This window comes from Ruditapes philippinarum, unplaced genomic scaffold, assembly GCF_026571515.1.
Source record: "Ruditapes philippinarum isolate M1 unplaced genomic scaffold, ASM2657151v2 ctg1465_1_1_1_1, whole genome shotgun sequence".
In the NCBI taxonomy this organism is placed as follows: Eukaryota; Metazoa; Mollusca; class Bivalvia; order Venerida; family Veneridae; genus Ruditapes; species Ruditapes philippinarum.
This window is the reverse complement of record NW_026852415.1, coordinates 110237-134260: the sequence shown is the minus strand read 5'-3', so window position 1 is coordinate 134260 and position 24024 is coordinate 110237. Positions and strand designations below refer to the sequence as shown.

Sequence of the window (24024 nt, the reverse complement as noted above, 5' to 3'; positions counted from 1 at the left end):
TAGTTAAATCATCTGTTTTCTTCTAGAATCTTTCAATTCACATTGTACAAATATTTTTGATCATTAAAACACAATAACAACACAATAAAGGTCAGATATTACAGATGAATGAGAACACACATTAATTTACAATTTAACTTATCATGAACACAAACACAATAATTTACGATTTAACTTATCATGAACACAAACACAATAATTTACAATTTAACTTATCATGAACACAAAACTTCAAAAAAACTAATTTTTTGTATTACATTATGACATGACAATTTGACTGGCAAATCCCTTAACCTTTCCCATACAAATCATGCACCTTAAACTAATATTTACAGTACAAATATCTAAATGTAGCACTATTCACAGCTTCCCTATAGAGGTCAATACAAGTCTATTGTCTTGTATCATTATTTACTTCAATTTCATTTTACAGAAAAGTATATTCAAAATGGGGAAAAAACTATACAAAATTATACAATTACAACATTAAGAAGTTAAAGAAGTAAAATTCAATAAAAACAAAATAAATGGCTGAAATAGCCTAGTGATTATTTTCAGCTGCAAGTGTGTGGGCAATTAGGTGAAAAATTAAATTCTGGACAAATCACACCATTGATGAAAATGGGGTGACTGGTTTCTCCCTTACTTTGTGACAATTTATATAAATTTAGATTTTATATGACACCCATACTCCAATGTGTATGTTCAGCCAATGAAAGCCTTTTAATCTTGTTTAACAGTTTTGATTAGCAGTATTCTGCTGATTAACAGTACTAGCATAGTTTACAGTACTATACCAATTAATAGTACTGTACTGATAAACAGTACTGTACTGATAAACAGTAATAGCATGATTAAAAGCACTATGCAGATTAAAAGAACTGGCATAATTTACAGTACTTTACTAATTAACAGTGCTATACAGATTAACAGTCTCAACATACTTTACAGTACTTCTGTAAATATGATTAACAGTACTTCTGTAATTAATAGTACTAAATGATAAACAGTACTGGTTCATTAAATTAACCAAATATTATAATAAATCTCCACCAGTAACCATGTCATTATTAACAATATCATGCAGGTCAGGACGGTTAACATTAACAAAACACTTCAGGTTCAAGCTTATTTAGGGCCTAGGACCATAAAATGTTTGTTGACATAACACATGAACAATAACTTGGAATGATGAAAAACTGTGAAGTTAAAAAGGTAAAATTTCCAGCAGTTTTGATTTTGTCATAAACGAATAGCTCTATGTCACTAGTATAGAAAATGGCAAGTCAGTTTTTATCACAATGGCACAAGTTCATTACGTCACATGATCTGGGCATGATTCAAATATAACCATAATTTTGTAAATACAGGATAACGTTGACAAAATATTAATAAATTAACACCTTTCAAAAAGTGGCAAGCTCCTAATTTTGTATAAAATGTATTCTTTGATAATCAAAACTGCTGGAAAAGAGGTTGCTATAAAAAACAGTTTAACTAACTTATGTTTGCATGTTACAAAAAATGTTGAAGTTTTCAAATGCTATGCTGTATAATTAATTATATGTGATGTTCTGATTGAAAAAGAAACTGGTATAATGCTGGTCTGTCGACTTAACCCCCCACCCCCAAACCCATTTTTGACATTAAAACAAATTTATTACAGCATCAGAAACATTTTTTAGTAATATTTAAAATTTTAATTTATAACAAAGCATTTCAATGCAAACCTCCTTTTTTTTCCATAAAAAAACTATGAAACGAAATACAAAAAAGCCAAACAAACAGGCAACAAAACTAAACTATAAATTAACCAATCACAGTAGGTCTAACAAACTAGGAACAATTTGTTTAGCCAATGAGAAACCAGGTAACAACCAAACATATACCAAATACTCACCCATATTTTCAGCATTTAAACCCCCAAGAAAGCAATGAAAAAAAAAAGAATCCCAATTTGAAAATTTTAATGATCTAAAAATTTTTTAGAAATAATGTGGGGTTAGTCTTGGTTAGTTTTAAACATATTTACATTAACTTAGCCTGGTTTAGATAGAAGCTTGAAACCTATTTATGCCACTCTTGAATCTGCTTCCTGGATTTTACCAGTACTGCGAAACTCCTTCATTTTGTAATGAGTTACAGCTGTTTGGCACCAAAACCTTGATATTAAATAGAATGGTCGCCACAAGAATACAGCTTGAACCCAAGATAACATAGAACACCATAACCAGTCCAACTAGGGTACAGCGCCCCTAAATTTAGGTTAACTGGTACTAGTATTAGGATTCAATCTTGATCTTATTCACAGAATGGTATTTAATGCTATGACAATGTTAATACTGAAATGAACCTATCCAATATAATTAACAAATTTCAATTCCAATGAAATCCTTATCTTAATTATAAGCATTACTATCTTTTTCTACAGGAGTTGAACGATTATATTTTTGTATTTTGTAAGTTCATACAGGAAGTCAGGAAAGAATTGCGAGAGCATTGCAGTAACATTCAAAATGCATTTTTATCAGACCTTCTACTTTTTTATCTGCAAATCAAAAACATACCATGATAATACAAGATATAAATACTCTATACTAAATTCATATCATCCATTTCTTGTATTGGTTACACTCTGAATCTTCAAATAATGACATTATTACTTAAATTTTGCTTAATGAAATTATCTATACAATAATAAAAAACATCTTTACTCTATGTCTACTTAAGCGTATAAAGATTTTAAAACAAGAAAGAAAAAATGTGACAGATATAATAAATCAAACTTATTTGTGAAACCAATATGCTATCCCTTAAAAAATCTCTTTCATGCCACACATCCAACCAACACTCCTCCCTGCCCTCTAAAACTACTCTTACAGAAAGTTAATTGGTGACAGCTCAATAATTTGGTTGTGTTTTAACTTGTACCCTGCTATAAATAACTAAAAGTGATAAGCCTTTGAAACCAGTATACACCCAGGCCAGCCTGACCAGGCTCTACACTGTTGAGTGACTTAACTTAAATCTGATATCCCTTAAATAGATGATAAACACTTCCAAAAATGGAAGCTGAAATAGTCAACTTATTATAAATTTTAAGAAATTCAGCAGTTCAATGGTTAAGTGACGCATTAACGAAAATGGTCATTTGACAACTTTTCAACTTAACAATATAGGATGAAATTCAAATAATGAAATATTGAAGCAATGTGAATATAATCATATAAATGCACATGTCATCTCATACAAGCGCTAAAATGGTATGAACAGAACAGAACGATAATACAAAATAACAGGAGACACAAACTTTTTCTAACATTAACTATGATAGTGAATAAAATGATAATAAATACAAAACGAATAAAAAGTTTCTCATGAACTCTGTCATATTACGGGTACTGTATTGTAGGCATAATTCATGCTTTACAGGTTTCCTGCAAACAATGATAGAGTACTAGAATATATGGTAAATGTATGGTATATCAAATAAGGTCTTCATACTGTAAGCATTCAGATAAAAAACACCTACCATATCCATTTTCCAATTCCGGAGAGGCTAATGAGTAATAACATTAGAAAAGAAAGTATTGCATTTTATTGTACGTTTTCATTACTGTAACATTATTACTGATAAAAGTAATCCTTTACTTGCTTTGACCTTAATTAAGTACTATCTACATATCAAAGTAATATGGATTTTTTTCTGACTTTCTGACTTTAATAAGAGGAAGACCTTTAACGTGCCTCAATCCGTTCATCAATGCCATGCATAGGAATTTGGATGGCATCTAGGCAAAATCAAACCAGTGAACTTTATATCTAATTCAGAACATCACTTGACAATATTTTTGTGTGTGTTAATTAATGATGAGCACTCTAAATCTAAATTTAGTACAAATTTAAATACCAATATATATTCATTATTCATTTAAATACGAATGTATTCATTACTTATTTAAATATGCTGATGAGGTGACAGGCTAGTTGTGGATTAAATCATGTTTATGCTACATTGAATTTTATATGGTGTGCAAAGTTCATGATCTGTCAATGTAAAACACAAGTAAACACTTTTATAGTCTCTTAAGATTGTGCTTTATTTCTCATCTAGTTACATACATTTTTTCCTTTTAATGCACCATTCGTTATCACTTCCCCAAAAAGATTTTTTCCAAGCAATATATACAGGTTGTTTTCTATCTATCCTAAATGTTATATTTACATTCAAAGAAAATTATGATACCATATTTTCGAGATAACTTGCTTTTCGAAAAATGTAACAAAGATATTCAAAGACAGAAAACACATTCTATCAAATAGATTATATGTTTATATTTCATACCTATTTATTGCAAAGGTCAACCTATATGAAATATTTTATATAATTTGCTTAAGACACAATATTTTATCTAAAAGTTTCATTATATTCAAGCCAGTAGAGATGTATTAATTATTATACTAAAATAACCTTACTTTATTCAGTCATTTTTTTTCCATCCAAATCTGGTTAAATAAACCACTTAGATATTTAAAAACGTCTTGAGTACTTTTTTACCAACATAGACAGAACCAGAAATGTTAGCCTCTTAAGTATTAGAGTTTAATCAAAAGACTAAAATAAAGTACTGAGTATTCTACCAGTAAGAAGTATTATCTAAAATAAGTATTTGTAAAAAAAATATTATATCTACTGACAGATAGTAGTTTTAGTAGGATTAAGAGGTTAATACACGGCAGGAGAGGGCCGGAAGGTGATAATCGGCCCGTAAAATGAATAATGGACCCGAGGGCCATTATTCATTCAGGGCCGATTATCACCTTCCGGCCCTACTCTGACGTGTATTAATGTCTTTAATACACTTGGTAGATCTAATAGTAGCATTTTTTAAAAAAAAACAACAACAGTTTCTTTCGTTTGAAATTCTTGTCTACTTTCTACTGTTCTGTGCAGAGATGTTTACTGTTTGTGTGTTTCAAAGCAGTAGAATCTAGAAGCAAGTTTTATTTTCTTTCTTTTTTTTCGGAATAAATTTGTCGTATTATTTCTTTCAAATTTCAATAGTAACAAAAATGTGTTTGTACTAAACACGCTTAAGCTCTCATAAATAAAAATAAAGCGATTCGCGCTGACTAACCTACTTTCACTTTTACAGTTAACTGTTTGATGACGTAAAATATGACGTCATTGTTTCAGTTTGTGCACGTACACATGTTCTGCGGGCTGATAACTAGTTCTCGGCCCCGGGCCGCAAACTCATAATAGGTCACGTGACACTCATAATCAGTTGAAATCATAGGCAATTGTGTTACTATATATAGTAACAGGTGTATTAAAAATAATTAAATAGTAGGTTATAAAGAGGTATAAATAATTAAGAAATAATATATCCCAAACAGTGATTTTATCGCTCAATAACATCACTGTTTGGAGTTCGGATGCGAGAAATTATATCACGAGGGCGATAAAATCACCGATTTGGATATATTATTTCGATTCTAACACGACATCAACAAATAAATGCTGCCGCACCTGATATTAAGCAAAATTGCGCCCGATTTGTTTCCGTACTTATTTTAAGCGCATCGGATTCTTTTAGTGGTTATGTCACATGTATAATGATTATGTCATATATCTAAATATAAAACGTCAACTGTGACTCTATTGCATAACAACACACACTTTCGGTTCTTCTTTATTCAATAGTGAAAAATGCAGGTCGTGTTAGAATAAACCATTTAAAACACATTAAACAAGAATATCAGTAATTGATGCCCTCTGATACTGCTTTAACAAAGCTGAAAACATTAAATTACTATATAATAAGATAACCTATTATTAGACTCAGTAACAATGACCTTGACATAGTTGACCTGACACTCCACACTAAGGATAGAAGTTCACAGAATTCTCCAACTTAACAAATATGTAAGATATAAGTCAGTAGATGAGAAAAGGTAAAAAGTGTGACAGATGTATGAAACCAAAGACAAACTATTAACTATATGATTAGACAGCAAAAGTTGATGAGCATCAAAAACTGTAAAAAAAGCCTTCAGATTAGAATTTTCAGCTCTGGTGTACTATATAATATTATTATATTCCTGTATACCACTATAAAGTGAACAGTATACTGTTTTTTAAGTGACAAAGAACAATGGCACAAGTTATTATAGATACCTGGATCCATCGGGGTGGCCTCATCATCTAAGAGCTGTATTTCCAGGTTGATCTTTCTTGCCATGCTGTATTCCGGTTTCTGCATCTGTTTCATGCATTTCCGGATAAATCCAACATAATCTGTACATGAACAAAATAAAATCTGTCAAAAAAATCTAAATTTCTTTACCCCTTAACCTGCTGAAATCAAAAGCAATTGGCGTTTGCCACCAGTATACAGCCAGGCCAGCCTGCACCTCCGTGCAGTCTGACCAGTCTTTATACTGTTGGTAGCGATAAATTTTTGTATTTTGTTACACTGAATTCCTTGAAACTTTGGACTGTTCCAAATTGAAAGCAGGTGGGTGAATTCATTACACAAATTCAGCATGTTTAGGATTAAACCTAAAATTTCTCATGATAATACTGACTTGCCTGTATTATCAGTATAAAGTCATATGGCCAGCCAAGCCTGTTTGCTTCCGTCCTTTAGCTTCACAACATAAACATTTCTCATATTTAGAATATACAATGCAAATCTACTTTCCAGTTCTGAAACTTTAAGCAAACTGGAAATGTGTCCATCTGACAAAGATTCTTTCACATTCCCTGCGCCTTCAGTAGTGGGGGCATAAAAATGTTACAATTATATTAGTTACTGCTTGAAAATCAAAATGAATATGGTGAAATTTTAAAGGTAGGAACCATTACTCTGGTGAATTTACATGTAGGTTTGTGTCTTTAACTATTAACTCATTTATTTCACCAGAATCTTACCTTTAGGGAAGTTCTCAGGTTTGAGGAGTTCTCGGAAGAAGTTAAAACCGGTGGTAACTTGGTCAAGGTAGTCAGCAGAATCTACATACCAGAACTTTAATTTTCGACTCTCCTGTAAACAGAAAATTGTATTAAGATATGGTGATTTATGTTTTATAAGTAGTCAACACAAGCATATAACCCTTACCATGCTTATTATCTTAAATAAACTTGTCCATCTTTCAATTTAGCCAAGACTATCACTATTCATTACTTTTATGTGAAATTTTCAAAATATGTACTGACTAAACAATTAATTGTTGTATGATTTTGGTCTGCATAAACTGATCACATGGGAAGTTTCCATTGTAGCTTGCAGACTAAAGGTTAATTTATTGTGAATGACCTTCCAAATGATAAGGGAGGCAATGCATATTATGTGAAGAGCATCTATGTAAAGTTGCAAATTATAAAAGAGTATGGAAAAAAAATCACAAAAGTCTGCCTAATTAAGTTTGATGTACGTATTTGTCATCACTTCCTTAAATTGCAAAAAAAGAAATACAGATGAATTCTCAGACCATATTATGTTTAGGACTAAAAAAGAATACATTGCAATAAAAATCAAAGTTTTACATACCACCACATGATTCCCAGTTTTGGTATCTACCATAAAACAGTTGAAGCCAAGTTGAACCTGAGGCTTGCCAAGATCTTCCTCGTCATCTCCTAAAATATATGTGTTCAAATTATATATGACATGTGTTCAAATCATATATGACATGTGTTCAAATCATATATGACATGTGTTCAAATCATATATGACATGTGTTCAAATCATATGTGTTCAAATCATATATGACATGTGTTCAAACCATATATGACATGTGTTCAAATCATATATGACATGTGTTCAAATCATATATGACATGTGTTCAAACCATATATGACATGTGTTCAAAAATCATATATGACATGTGTTCAAAAATCATATATGACATGTGTTCAAAACCATATATGACATGTGTTCAAAAATCATATATGACATGTGTTCAAATCATATATGGCGTGTGTTCAAATCATATATGACGTGTGTTCAAATCATATATGATGTGTGTTCAAATCATATATGACATGTGTTCAAAATCATATATGACATGTGTTCAAATCATATACATGTATGACATGTGTTCAAACCATATATGACATGTGTTCAAAATCATATATGACATGTGTTCAAATCATATATGACATGTGTTCAAATCATATATGACATGTGTTCAAATCATATATGACATGTGTTCAAAATATCAACAATTTTGTATATTTATGATATGCATATAACTACAGGAACTCATTTGAGGGAAACACACAACAATCTCTGAACAAGTTTAAAATTCTATTTATTATCTTCTAGTTTCGAGTATGCACTACGCTTTTTCATATATCTGCAAGTATAATTAATATATGTGTTTAAAACATAAATGACAAGCGTTCAAAACATAACTAAATTATGTGACATGTGTTCAAGACATCAATATTACATGTTGAATATTTAATATGCATAATCACTATGATATGTGTTCAAAACATCAGTACATCAAAGCTCATTTTATATGTGGAACTGAAAAGAAGCTCTGTGGTAAAAACTAATTCATGTATTTTTTCTGTGTACATAAAAATCGGATGCCTCTTAACACAATTATGCTGCAATTGCAAGAAACTGTCCTTATTTCAATATAACAAAGAGAATCAATGTTCATGCAATCTTTCAAGTTTCATACCACACATAAACATATATTCTTTTGCAACTGAATAATTTATTTCTCATTTTAACACCAACATGTATCATCTAAGAGAAATTATGGAAATTTTATTCACATGTATGTTTACAGTCTCAATGATTAAATGGGAAAGATGAGCTAGGGGCCCAAAAAAGAAACTAAGTTAAAGGGGCCCAACAATGATCTGAAAAAGTCTTACTAATCCTAAAACTGGTTTACATATTTTAAAAATTAATTTACTATGAAAACACTCAAAGTCACCAATGACCAATTCTCAAATCAAAAGCCCAACAAGTTTCATTACCTTTGTAACAACAAAAATGAGCAGGTTAAAGGTTAAATAATTTGGTAAGTTTAGTACATATCAAACATGGATGATGACCAACAACACCTTGTTGAAATGGAATCGTAGAAAGAAGACACATTTCTACACAATGAATCCTAACAATGATGTAGTAAACAATATTCAAAATAGCATTGTTTCTATCAACGGCAATATAAACCAATGTAAACCATGTTTTTCACACCAAAACATACCTTGTGATGACTTGTTGATAACCAGTCCCTTGTGTTCCCCACCAGCAACATGGTGTCTCTGTTCTTCTGTACCACTCATATTCAACTTCCTCTTTCTCTCTATTCTGATATGAGTTGCCTTCCCTTTCTTTGTGGGGGTCATGATAACTTCTGGAAAATTTTTAACAGAATCATTTAAATGCATGTTTACTTATTCATGATTTTGTAAGACTAACGATTGATGAAAATGGACCGTATTATGTTTGATTCCCTGATCATTTATTGACCTAATCATGAAATTAGCTACCACCTATATTATACTTATTATATAGGAGGAAAGATATGGTTTGTTTCAGTCAGTAATGTGTATGGGGTTATGCATTAAGTTCAATAATGTTCAAACAAAAGCAGTTCATCAGCCACAAATGATTCAATACTACATACCCCTGCGATAGAACTTTTGTAGAGAAACATGTACAGTGATGAAATATTGAATGCTGGCCTCAAGGTCATAAAACTTTTTATCGAATCTCAGGAATTTCATTGGTCAATATACATTCTGTCAATCAAATACCGGAGATCTGAGTTTAAGCTTAGAAAAACAAGAGCCGGTTGAACCGGGTGATTTCCCGAATAGGTTTTGGACACAGGAAGGTATACTTCTTGTAGTGTCAGAGTTATGTGACAGACAAAGTTCATAGTGTAAAAGCAACCCAAATGTTGCGCATGACACATTGTCTCAATATGGTGATTATTTCTTTGAAATAGTTGTAAAATCCGAATTTAAATAACAAAGTTATGGGCCGGACATGATTTTGCTACAAGGTCATGCTGTGACCTTGACCTTCAAGGTAGCGACCAAAATGTTGCATGCAACAAGTCGATTCAATATGGTGATCATCTCTGTGAAATAGTTGTTAAATCCGACTTCAAATAACGAAGTTATGGGCCCAACACAATTTTGCTGCAAGGTCATGCTGTGACATTGACCTTCAAGGTAGCGACCCAAATGTTGCGCGCGACACATTGTCTCAATATGGTGAGGAGATATGGTGATCATTTTGTGAAATAGTTATAAATCCAACTTCAAATAACAAAGTTATGGGCCGGACACAAATTCGGGACGTACGTACAAACGGAAAGGTCTTGATGTGACCTTGACCTTCATGGTAGCGACCCAAATGTTGCGTGCGACACGTCGTCTCAATATGGTGATCATTTCTATGAAATAGTTTTGAAATCCGACTTCAAAAAATGAATTTATGGACAGGACACGATTTTGCTGCAAGGTTATGCTGTGACCTTGACTTTCAAGGTAGCAACCAAATGCTGTGAGCGACTCGTCGTCTCAATATGGTGATCCTTTCTGTGAAATAGTTTTAAAATCCGACCTCAAATAACAAAGTTGTGGGCCGGACACGTTTTTGCTGCAAGGTCATGCTGTGACCTTGACTATCAAGGTAGCAACCCAAATTTGCGTGCGACACATCGTCTCAATATGGTGATCATTTCTGTGAAATAGTTTTAAAATGTGACTTCAAATAACAAAAGTTATGGGCCGGACACAAATTCAGGATGTACGGACGAACAGACGGACAACCCGACGACTATATGCTCCCCCGAAATTTTTCGGGGAGCATAAAAATTGTTTTAACTTTGGCCCCTAAAGCAAAACTGCATGGATGTGCACCCTGACAACTTGGCTCTACATCAATGGCAATGGCTTTATACAGGGTCTTATCCAGCAATTTTGGGAATAGCCCCCTAGTAAAAATTTCTACATTTGGGAAATTTAAGAAATTAAAAAAGTTGAAAATCTACCATATACCTAATGTTTTAATTTTTTGACATATGTATGCTGATATAACCTGCAACTTTTTTAATGAAATAACTGAAAAAAAGTTTAAACAGTTAGATTTTTAGGCTGCTGATATATTTTTTTTTTGAAATTGGGAAAAAACTAGAACTATCACTAAATGTGATTAATACCCCCACAAGTCTGCTTCGGAAATGAGGATGTTACTAGTAACAGAATACCTTGTAATAGAATTGAAACATAGAGTTATGGTTGTGGGCAATTAAAGATAATTGTGGTTCATGTATGTTGCATTTCCTTTCAATGTGGTTGGCAATTGATGAAGTTTAATTGAATTACTCTGTAATAAGTCCAGAAAGACAAAGAAAAAGAACAAAGGGCAATAACTCTATAAATACTGAAGATAGAGTTATAGTTCTTGTGCACTGCACTATCTCTTATTGTGCTTGACCATTGTATGAAGTTGTTTTGAATTCCAACCAGTACGTTTTAAGTTATGCTCCGGACAAGGAAAAGTATCAAAGGGCAGTAACTCTGTATTTTGTCAAAATGGAGTTATGGCTCTTGTGCACTGCACTTCCTTTTAATGTCCTTGACAACTGTATGAAGTTGTACTGAATTCCAAACAGTAGTTTTCAAGTTATGCTCTGGACAAGGAAAAGTAACAAAGGGCAATAACTCTGTAATTAGTCAGGATGGAGTTATGGTTCTTGTGCACTGCACTCCCCCTTATTGTGCTTGACCATTGTATGAAGTTGTTTTGAATTCCAACCAGTAGTTTTCAAGTCATGCTCTGGACAAGGAAAAGTAACAAAGGGCAGTAACTCTGTAATAAGTCAAGATGGAGTTATGGTTCTTATGCACTGCACTTCCTCTCAATGTGCTTGACCATTGTATGAAGTTATAATGAATTCCAACAATAAGTCTTCAAGTTATGGTCCGGACAAAAGAAAGCAATGGAAAAGTAACAAAGGGCAATAACTCTGTAATTAGTCAAGATGGAGTTATGGTTCTTGTGCACTGCACTTCCCCTTATTGTGCTTGGCCATTGTATGAAGTTGTTTTGAATTCCAACCAGTAGTTTTAAAGTCATGCTCTGGACAAGGAAAAGAAACAAAGGGCAGTAACTCTGTAATAATTCAAAATGGAGTTATGGTTTTTGTGCACTGCACTTCCTCTCAATGTGCTGGACCATTGTATGAAGTTATAATGAATTGCAACAATTAGTCTTCAAGTTATGGTCCGGACAAAAGAAAGCAATGGAAAATTAACAAGAGCCATGTCAACATGGCCATCCCCCGCCGAATGTGTTTGCTCATTGGAAGAATGTATATGTAGTAGAGCAGAATAATTCCATTTTAAGAGGTCTTTTGGTAATGAAAACTGATGGCTATAGTGATTACAGATTTGAAACCTATGTGAATACTGATGGCTGAAAATAACAAAGGGCAATAACTGAAAAATAATGCAGGGTAGGTTATCATCCTTGTGTGCTGCATCCCTCCTCAGTAAAATCTATCCACCTATGAAGTTTCAAGTTGATACCTCAAATACTTTTTGAGAAAAAAATTGAATTGAAAAATTAAGTATGAAAAATAACAAAGGGCAATAACTCAAAAATTATAAAAGGTACAGTTATCATTCTTGTGCAGTGCACACCTCCTGAGTGAGATCTATGCACCTGTGAAGTTTCATTTTGATATCTCAAAGGCTTTTTGAGTTATGCTCTGGACAAAAATTAATTTTGAAAAATAACAAAGGGCAATAAATCAAAAATAATGCAGGGCAGAGTTATCATTCTTTAGCACTGCATTCCTCCTCAATGAGATCCATCCACCTATGAATTTTCAAGATGATACCTCAAATACTTTTTCAGATAAGCTCTGGACAAAATAGCATGAAAAAAAACAACAAAGGGCAATAACTCAAAAATTGTATAGGGAAGAGTTATCATTCTTGCGCACAACATTTCTCCTCAATAAGATCTATCCTTCTATGACATTTCATGTTGATATCTCAAACACTTTTTGAGTTATGCTCCACTCAGGTGAAAAATTAGGTATGAAAAATAACAAAGGGCAATAACTCAAAAATTATGAAAGGAAGAGTTATCATTCTTGTGCACTGCACACCTCCTGAGTGAGATCTATGCACCTATGAAGTTTCATGTTAATATCTCATAGGCTTTTGGAGTTATGCTCTGGACAAAAATCAATATTGAAAAATAACAAAGGGCAATAACTCAAAAATCATGCAAGGTAGAGTTATCATTCTTGTGCACTGCACTCCTCCTCAATGAGGTCTATCCACCTATGAAGTTTCAAGTTGATAACTCAAATACTTTTAGAGATATGCTCCGGACAAAAATTTCGGACGGAAGGACGGACGGACGGAAGGACGGAAGGTCGGACGGACGGACGGACGGACGGACGGAGACTATTACTATATCCTCCGCCGAAAATTTTCGGCGGGGGATAATAAAGGGCAATAACTCTGTAATTACTTTAGATAGAGTTATGGTTATTATGCACTGCACTTCCTCTCAATGTGCTTGACCATTGTATGTAGTTATATTGAATTCCAACCATTAGTCTTCAAGTTATGGTCCGGACAAAAAAAAGAAGGCAATGGAAAAGCAACAAAGGGCAATAACTCTGTAATTACTTTAGATAGAGTTATGGTTCTTGTGCACTGCACTTCCCCTTATTGTGTTTGACTATTGTATGAAGTTGTTTTGAATTCCAACCAGTAGTTTTCAAGTTATGCCACGGACAAGGAAAAGTAACAAAGGGCAATAACTCTGTAATTAGTCAAGATAGAGTTATGTTTCTTACGCACTGCACTTCCTCTCAATGTGCTTGACCATTGTATGTAGTTATAATGAATTCCAACCATTAGTCTTCAAGTTATGCTCCGGACAAGGAAAATGCAACGGACAAAAAAAAAATGCAATGGAAAAGCAACAAAGGGCAATAACTCTGTAATTACTTTAGATAGAGTTATGGTTCTTGTGCACTGCACTTCCCCTTATTGTGTTTGACATTTGTATGAAGTTGTTTTGAATTCCAACCAGTAGTTTTCAAGTTATGCCCCGGACAAGGAAAAGTAACAAAGGGACAAGGAAAATGCAACGGACAAAAAAAAAAGCAATGGAAAAGCAACAAAGGGCAATAATTCTGTAATTAGTCAAGATAGAGTTATGGTTCTTGTGCACTGCACTTCCTCTCAATGTGCTTGACCATTGTATGTAGTTATATTGAATTCCAACCATTAGTTTTCAAGTTATGCTCCGGACAAGGAAAATGCAACGGACGTCTGGACCGACCGACCGACCGACCACCGGGTGACTCCTAAACCCCCAAACTTTGTTTTTGGGGGTATAAAGAGGCTATTTTGAATTGGATATTAAGTCTTATGTCAGCCCCTAGTAATAGGATAAAAAATCCCCTGTTTAAAATTGTAAGGCTAATAATTATGGCATTTCATTTTGATATAATGCACTGTATCCAGAGTGACAACTTGATTTCAAACCCTCTGTTTTTTGGTGAATGCCTGGTGACATGCCCAAGGTCACACCATAATAATGACCTTCAGATAGGGTAAATCTTAAGAACAGTTCACAATGTATTTGCCTTGAAACAAATCAAAACCACAAAAAATCATTTTTATCAATCTGTTTAACATACAGTTTAATGAACAAAAGGTCTTCAGTCAAATTCAGTGATTTATCAAATGCTGAAAAATGCAAGTTCAGTCATTCATTTAAACTAAGGTCAAACTGAAACCTGAAAACTATGACACAATGCCTCAATAGGTTTTCTAAGATATATATCTTCATGTGCACAATAAAGGTTATATAAATGGATTTTTTTCTTCTTCAAAATTATTACCTTGTTAAACTATTAAACTACTAGACTAAGATATCATTTGTCAAATCTTGTAAAAATTGTTCTTTAAATTTTGTATTAAATACTTCGGTCACCACACACATTAAATAAATTCTATTTCATTGAAATTAAATCAATGTATCTTTTATACATAAAGATATTGAAAAAATTACTGTTTGACACTTCAAGGTATTATCAAATACTTCTAAAGTAACTTCCAGACCTTTTCCACCTATTGATAAGGCCCCAGGAAAGATTACAGGGAATGTAAGAAATTTTAAGAAATTGAAAAACTACTTTATAGATAATTTTGAGTCATATGTATGATCAAATATCCTGTCTGTTTATTTAAGAGGCCAGTAAAAAACAGTTTAAATTTTCACAGACATTTAAACAGTTTGTTTTTTTGTGGGCTGCCATTGAGAATATATTTGTTAAAATTGATAATAAACAAGAAGAGATCATGCTTCATTTGAAATGGGGCATTAATTATATCGGCCTTTAACAATAAGGCAACAAAGTCTTGACTTATAATATCAGTGCTTTTTTCCTTTTAAAGCTGAGGTCGTTTAACTTTAAGGGTGGCTTCCCCAAACAAAAATTGTTTAAAATCATGCTGTTTTCCCCTAAAATTGAAGTGATATCAAGTCCCCCCCCTCCTTTACCAAATTACAATATTACATTTTCCCAAAATTAGGGGAAGGGCTGCTTCCCCAGCCTGTGAAAAAAAGCCCCTGAATATTCAATCTAATTTACCACACAGCCTTTAAACTTAGAATATTTATTAACAAGTGAAATTAATTACACTAAAGTTACATTGTGTGAAGTTGTATAAAATAAACAGGCATCATAGTGCCTCCTACTGGAGATATAAAAGAAATACCAGGCTTTTCCTCAAGGGAGGAACATCATGTTATCATTACTGTTTGATATTCATTCAACTCAGGCAATTAACAACATGGAGGGAATGTGTTTCTCTGTTATATTAATAACTGTTAAATAGATAAAATAATGCAACTATATATTTTGTTCCTCACTCCTATCTTTTACCTGTAGTGCATTAATTTTCTTTACCAGATTTGCTCTACAGTCAAAGACTTTACACCCTACACTTGCATTTATTACATTCAGTTCAATACATTGAACATTCATTATTAACAAGTTTATATAACTATATAGCATTATACCACCACTTTCTGAGTGACACAGAAATTACTTATAATAACTGGACTGGACACTAGGAATACCATTCCAAAGCTCTACCTACTGAGCTATCCAGCCACTTACTTTTCCCCCCTAAAGAGTGAAAGGCTCTAAACAGTTACACAAGCATCACTTAAACTTTAATTTTCAGTAACGTATCATCAACAGTTTTTCTTAATTCATGTACTCACCCTCTTCATCTGCCATTTTGAATCCTGAAAATATAAAAACAAAGTCAGGGTTACTAAAAGATTTATTACAAAGTTAACATTTCATGGATACCTTTTTTTCCACTTCAAAAAAACTTTTTACAAAATACAGTACACTACTGGTCTTCATCAAGCTGAAACTCATGATATATACATGTAAAAGAAAAGATGAGGACAGCATTTTCTGATATCTGTTAGATCTATGCTTGTCATTTTATGCTTTGATAATGATTTTTTTTTTCAAAGCTTACTCATATGTCAAAATTAATGACTAATAAATATGGACAATTTTCCATGTTTCACAGTAGATATCAATGATATAAAGAAATCTGCAGAAATAGATATAATACATACATGTAGTAAAAGAGCTTCTTATGAAAACCAAGAATACTTAGGTTTTGTCCTCAGGAATAAGGAAAAGGCCTTAGTCTGTCTTTCATTTATGGGAAATAATTTACATGCAATTTAAATTATACTGGGAAAAATACGACTGAAAATGTGTTCTCATGAATTTTCACAAGTCATTCTCAACAATTGCAGTAGAGCTGTGTGGTCTTCTTGTGTATTGCCCGTCTCAAAGGTTGCAGTCCAATCTGATTCATGATTCAGACCAGACGATTCACAAATCGAACCCAAATTCAACTCATTAAATATTAATTCAATTCTTAAAGAAATCACTTTGTTTACATTTTTTTTGTCTGAATCTTGAATATATGATTATCTGAATAATCATTACAGCCCTTAACTGCAGAGCTCTTACTTCTAAGGGTTCAATAGTGTCATGCTAAAGTTGTGGCATACTGTCTAGGTGATTCTGAACAGAAATGACTCGAAATCAGTATGTACACAGGTATCGTGGCAACGAAGATTATGTTATGTTGCCACTTGTTGAATGTACTGTTGACGTCATTACAAGTGACAAAAGATTATGAAACTTAAGATTTTTTACCATCCTTTCCTACATTATCAACTCAAATTTACTGAAAACAAACCCAGCAGCCTATACATGCTGGTTTGTCATTCTTTCATGACCTTTAACAGTGATTTTAGCACATATGCTGGACATCATGCTTACATGTTACTATTGTAAATAAGTAACCTCTACTTTGTATGTAAATAAACTTAAGCCTAAAATATGTATGCAATTTGAAATGTCATTTTTTAAGAACAAGAGCTGTCACAGGAGACAGCGAAGCTAGACTAATAAAATACTGGACGCAGTAAGGAAGACATAAGTATGAAAGAACTAGAAATGTGTCCATAGGACACGGGTGCCCCCACCGCGCCACTGTTCTGTCAATCTTTTGACTCTAGAGCAAATATTTTTTGAAAACTAAAAATCTTTTACTAATTAAAGGACAAGAACTTTACAAATACTGAATAAATCCACAAGCAAACCCCAAGGTGCATAAGTACAACATAATGAAACGGTTTTTACTAGGTCAAGGGTAATAACTCTACAAATACTGGATAAATCCACAAGGAAAACCCCAGGTGCAAAACTAAATATGCTGAGCAACCTTCCCGTAAGGTTTAATGACTCTATGTCAAATACTTTTTGAGTTACATGCGACACAAGTTGAAAATTGCAAACTTTTCTAAGTCAAGGGCAATAACTCTAAAAATACTAAATAAATCCAGACAAAAATACCCATGTGCACAACTACACATGCTGATCAACAATCCTGTAAAGTTTCTTGACTCTATTGTAAATCCTTTTTGAGTTACATGCGACACAAGTTGAAAATTGCAAAATTTTACTAAGTCAAGGGCAATAACTCTAAAAACACTAAAAATATCCACACGAAAATACCTGGGTGCACAACTACACATGCTGATCAACATTCCTGTAAAGTTTCATGACCCTAGGTCAAATACTTTTTGAGTTACATGCGACACAAGTTGAAAATTGCAAAATTTTACTAAGTCAAGGGCAATAACTCTAAAAATACTAAAAGTATCCAGACGAAAATACCCAGGTGCACAAATATACATGCTGATCGACATTCCTGTAAAGTTTCATGACTCTAGGTCAAATACGTTTTGAGTTACGTGCGACACAAAAGTGAACGGACGGACGGAAGGAAGGACGGACAAGGGTAAATCTAAATGCCCACCACTAAAGTGGGGGCACAAAAATCAAATATGTATAATTATCTTTTAAGTTATAGTAAAAAAATTACATTGTTAACATAAATTCCAAGATCAAGGGGAATAATTCTAGAAAGTGTCACGCTAGAGTTATGAACCTTGTCACACAACATGTGTGTAATGATAAGAAATATATATTTGAAGTTTGAAGTAGATACCTTAAAAAGTAAAGAAGTTATAATTTTTGTAAAGAAAATCCTATGTTCAAAGAGAGATAAATCTGTAAATATTGCTTCAAGAGTTATGAACATGTAATTGATGATAAGGAATAAGTTTTTGAAGTTTGAGGTAGATATCTTTAAAACTAAAAAAGTTATAGCAAAAAATAACATTTTTCTAGTAAAAAATTCTAAGTTTATGGGGATATAATTCTTGCAATATTGGTGCTAGAGTTATGAACCTTAACACATAAGATGTGGATGATCATGATGATAAGGTATATATATTTGAAGTATGAAGTTGATCCCTTTAAAAACAAGCAATTATCATAGTATTGCAAGCAATCCATAAGTCCCATACCAGTTAGAACCCCAGCAACATTCTGATGGGCCATTGGCCATTCAATTTTGAATGAATGACATGAATGAACTTAAATCTTTTGAGTTCTAAGTTTGTCTATATCACAGTAATGTGTGAAGTTCCCTGCCTAGTAGGAATTATGTTTATACAACCTTGTCTATTATTACAATTTGGGATTTTAAAGTAAATCCTATAAGGAATGAAGAAGTTGGAGTGAAAAATACCAATTTCTCGAAAAAAATCTAAGTTCAAGGGGGACATAATTCTGGAAATAGTCTTGCTAGAGTATTTAACCTTCTCAAAAATGTTGAGTGATAATAGGAAACATATATATGAAGTTTGAAGTAGATACATTAGGAAATAAAGAAGTTATTTAAAAAGACAACATTTTTTTCATAAAAATTCTAAGTTCATACTGATAATTTTTGTGCTAGAGTTGTAAACCTTGTCACATATGATGTGGTTGATGAACAGAAACGTATATCTAAAGTTTGAAGTAAACACTATAAGAAATAAAGAACTTATAGTGAAAAATCTGAATAATTTGAATCAGAAATCTTGAAATTCAGGCTATTTGTTGCTATAGCAAACAGATTTTTCAACATAGGAAGAAAAGTAAAAGATGTTCATAATCTCCAGACTGCCATTTACCCATATTCCAAGTTTCAAAAAAGTATTTTCAGTACTTTTTGAGTTATCACTGGATCCAGTTTATGTGTTAAATTTGCCATATTTTCAGACTATTTGTTGCCATAGCAACCAGAATTTTCAACATAGGAAGAAAAGAAAAAGATGTGCATAATTACCAGACTGCCATCTACCCATATTTCAAGTTTCACAAAAATATTTTCAGTAGTTTTTGAGTTATCACTGGATCCAGTTTATGTGTTAAATTTGCACTATTTTCAGACTTTTTGTTGCCATAGCAACTAGAATTTTCAACAAAGGAAGAAAAAAAAGACATGCATAATCTCCATACTGCTATCTATCCATATATCTAGTTTCATAAAAATATTTTCAGTACTTTTTGCGTTATCGCGGGATCCAGATTTGTGGACGGACTGACAGACAGACGGACAGACAGGCGGACGGAGGGTAAACCTAAAGTCCCCTGCGGTTAAACCGGTAGGGGACTAATAAAGAAGTAACAGTAAAAAACAGTATTTTTTCAGGAAAATTCTAAGTTCAAGGGGAGATAAAAATATTGGCGCTAGAGTTATGAACCTTGTTACATAAAATGTGGTTGATGATAAGGAACATATATTTGAAGTATGAAGTTTATCCCTTAAGTAAGAAATAAAGAAGAAATTGTAAAAAATAGTATTTTTAAGGAAAATTCTAAGTTCAAGGGGAGATAAATCTGAAAATACTGGCGCTAAAGTTATGAACCTTGTCACATAAAATGTGGTTGATGATAAGGAACATATATTTTAAGTTTGAAGTTGATACATTAAGAAATGACAAAATTATAGTGAAAAATATTTTACTGCACCAAAACTTTAATCTGAACGCGGACGCCGGGGCGAGTAGGACAGTTCTCCATATACTTTGTATAGTTGAGCTAAAAATGGTAAACAATTAACACCTGTTTGACATCATACTATGTATGACCTGGATGTTTTTTCCTCAATTGGTTACCCGTTCAGAAATGTCAAGGTCATAATCAATACACATCTTTACAGTTCAATAGACTTCAGAGCTCCAGATATCAGCATGAAATACGAATAGAAAATCTTAAATACACATCACTTTCAGAATTCATGCGTCAAAGTTATGCATAACAAAATGAAAATACCCTTGTATATCAAAATATTCAAATGTATAAATTAACAAATTATTTAGACTAACAGATGTAATCATGTATATTTTTGGATTCAGAGTCAACTCGTCCTCTGGTCAACTCGTCCTCTGGTCAACTCGTCACCTTTTTGGTCAACTCGTCCCCTGGACAACTCGTCCTCTAGTCAACTCGTCCCCAACTCGTCCCTTATATTTTATTACTACTTGTTTTTCATATAGTTCATAAATCATTATAGACTGTTAAAATAATTAATATATTATAAAATTACTGAATTGGACATACAGTGAGTTAGCCAATAGCGGATCATAGCCAATAACGGATCAGTCAGTAATTTAACGAAATATTCGTCTAACAGTTTTGAGCTTAAAAATGTTTTTACCTAACAGGCATGTGCATTAGGATGTTCGCTACTTGACAGCGGACAAAAAATGTAAACATCCGTGTAATTGATATCAGATTCACTCAGATGCTTAACCAAGCGTTTCCGTTTCTCGTAAATTTTAGCGCCGTTGACAACGCATATTTGAAATTGTTGCCTTATTTATCATAAAAACTCGAAAGATATTGGATCAAAGCTGGTAGATATTTGATGCCCAATATGTTAACTACCTGCAACACCAACCGTTTAAAAAAAACTTTAGGAATTATTTTGATAGTGCTATTCAAACGAATTGCACCGAGTTATCCAAAAGCGGATCATGCAATTTTATAGGAAGGGACCGCCTCAAAGTTATCCAACCTGTAATACAAAATATTTTTTAAAGAAAATTGTTTACTTAAATTACATATTTTTGAAGCTGTTGCTACTGTTTTAAAACAATTAATTGTGATATAGAAGTTCATATCCATTTGTCTGCACAATCAGAATTATTTTGCTTTTTATGAATGAGTTTGGAGTTTCATCTTATAATAAGGATATATATGCATAATTCTGATTAAATTACATACAGAAAAAAAACAACACGAAGACGATCAATAGCAATAACATTTAATGTATAATAATATAAGAGTTGACTCTGAATCTAATTTTAGTTTTAATTATCATTAAAACTCCGATTAATTAAACATTAATTGAATGTTTGTAAACTTACCTGTCTTTTGACATCAAAGCTATGCACGTGCGCTTAGATAAAGATCATTAAAATTTAACGTAAAAAAGACGTAATTATTTTATTAATATTTCGATATTGATCAATCAAATTCAGTATTAATTTTACATATTTTATCTCAAAGAATTATTTAAAGACAGAGATCGAAAGTAGGGGACGAGTTGACCATATTAGGGACGAGTTGACCAAAAGTAGGGGACGAGTTGACCAAAAAGGTGTCGAGTTGACCAGAGGACGAGTTGACCAGGGTACGAGTTGACCGGATTGCATATTTTTGTTATTAGTAATAAAAAATTTTTGTTATTATTCATTACTATGTGAGTAGCTATTTGTGTGCATTATTGTAAAGTATTTTCTCTTGTATTTGTATGTATGTAAACAAGTATATGTAAATGAACTTGATGCTGTAAATCAATTTGTTTACTAAGGCAATAGGGCATATCCACCAACCTACATTTCAAAATAAAAGTTAAAACATAGGTATTAAATCAATTACACTCCAACGATTTCCTGTTGAACAGATGGCTTCTTTGTTTTTGGTTCTTTAAAGGGAAATGTACAAACGTAAGTCATTTACTAATCATACAAAATCTGCAAAACATCACGCTATAACATAATTTACAAGGGTGGCGCCAGTGTTCGAATGCTGCAGGGTACGAATCCACGCCGAATACGCCCATACTGCTCGATAATCGCAATACATTTCATAAATCACAAACAGGTACAATAAATTTATCAACACATATAATAACTTCATCGCGAAACTTACGGTTTTCTTTCCTGTTAATCAATATAAGTTGATAATAACTTTCAAAATTATTTACAACTTTCTTACTTCCGCTCCAACAAGTGTCACAAACCACGCATGCGCTGAAGTTGACCTCAATAGCCTAATTTGAATACGTTTTTATTAAAGCTGATCATGAAGCATTCTAGCCTATTCACTGCTATTTGCCAAATTGGTGGTGTAAATGAATAAAAAGATTTTTTGCTCTCATTTAATAAAGATCTTCTTTCCTCTTTCGAGCACTTTGACCTCGGACCGCCTTATCTGAGATTTTTTTTCTGAAACTCGAGGTCAATGTGGTTAGCATTACCAATAGTATTTTATATTAATCTAGTTCTGCATTGTGATATCTAAATTAGGTATGCACATTGCAGCCAATCGTCTCATTATCTAATATAGAATAAGCATACATGTATATCCTACTAAAACTTCGCTCAATGTAGATTAGCACATTTTTATGAATTGTCTTTTTCATTGGCATATGTTAGAACAGATAAATTATTACTTTTTTGGCTGTAGTACTATCAAGCACCGTTTATCTTTCAAATGCTTTGTAATAAAGCACTCAGGACTTCACATTTTCAAGAACTCAAACCGTGTATTCTACAACGCAGACCAGTTAATATTTAGTCTCATCAACAGATTTCGTAGCAGTTTTTTTCTTTCTTATCTCTTTTTTTTCATGAACTCAGTTAACTGATACATTTCAGGAAAATAAAATATGCATTTACAATGGCACTCTTTGGAGACACGTGTTAAATGGGATTTAACTGTATACCATATATATGGTTTGGATATGTTTAAATTTCAGGTCGGCTAGGGAAGAAATTCAATTTGAGATCTAAAGAGCATAAAATATATTTAAAAAAAAAACAACATGTATATATATAAGTTAATGTACTATATAAAGAGATGAAAATAGGAAATAGTTAGTTTCACTGTACATAGCATCAAAAAAACTTATGTATGTGCACGGAGAACTTCTTCTTTTTACATCTACAGGGTCATTTCAGAGCCCTTTTAAACTTACTTTTCAACTAGAGTCGTTAAAAAGCCCGTTTCAACTTATTTATCAATGTACTATCATCAAACTAAAATAATACAATCTTTTTATTCATTTTTTTTCTGATTACAGCGCCATTTTCCAAATATTGTTTATTCTTGTTTTAATACAATTTTTTGTTGTTATTTGTTTTTTGTCGTTGTCCAAGTTCAAAAACCATCGGGTAGTATACCAACTTTTATTTTCTCTTCGATCTTTTATCTCATCTTTTATGAAAATGTATGATTACTTAATGCATACTTACTTTAATATAAATCTTTACT

At 32.5% G+C, this 24024-nt stretch overlaps 1 protein-coding gene across 2 annotated transcripts in view; it reads right to left on the bottom strand.

Annotated features, from left to right (window-relative positions):
* The window catches only part of LOC132759763 (uncharacterized), a 33174-nt gene extending 10371 nt beyond the window's left edge, over positions 1–22803 (bottom strand). The window contains exons 1-7 of one of the 2 annotated variants that reach the window (XM_060751598.1): positions 22681–22803; positions 16314–16337; positions 9238–9387; positions 7557–7645; positions 6938–7049; positions 6182–6301; positions 3533–3559 (exon numbers count right to left, since the gene is read on the bottom strand). In XM_060751598.1, the coding sequence (XP_060607581.1) occupies positions 3533–3559; positions 6182–6301; positions 6938–7049; positions 7557–7645; positions 9238–9387; positions 16314–16329 (514 nt within the window). In that variant the 5' untranslated portion in view covers positions 16330–16337; positions 22681–22803. The remainder of the gene's footprint in view (positions 1–3532; positions 3560–6181; positions 6302–6937; positions 7050–7556; positions 7646–9237; positions 9388–16313; positions 16338–22680) is intronic. The other variant, XM_060751608.1, reaches the window with a different exon arrangement.
* Positions 22804–24024: the final 1221 nt, after the last annotated feature.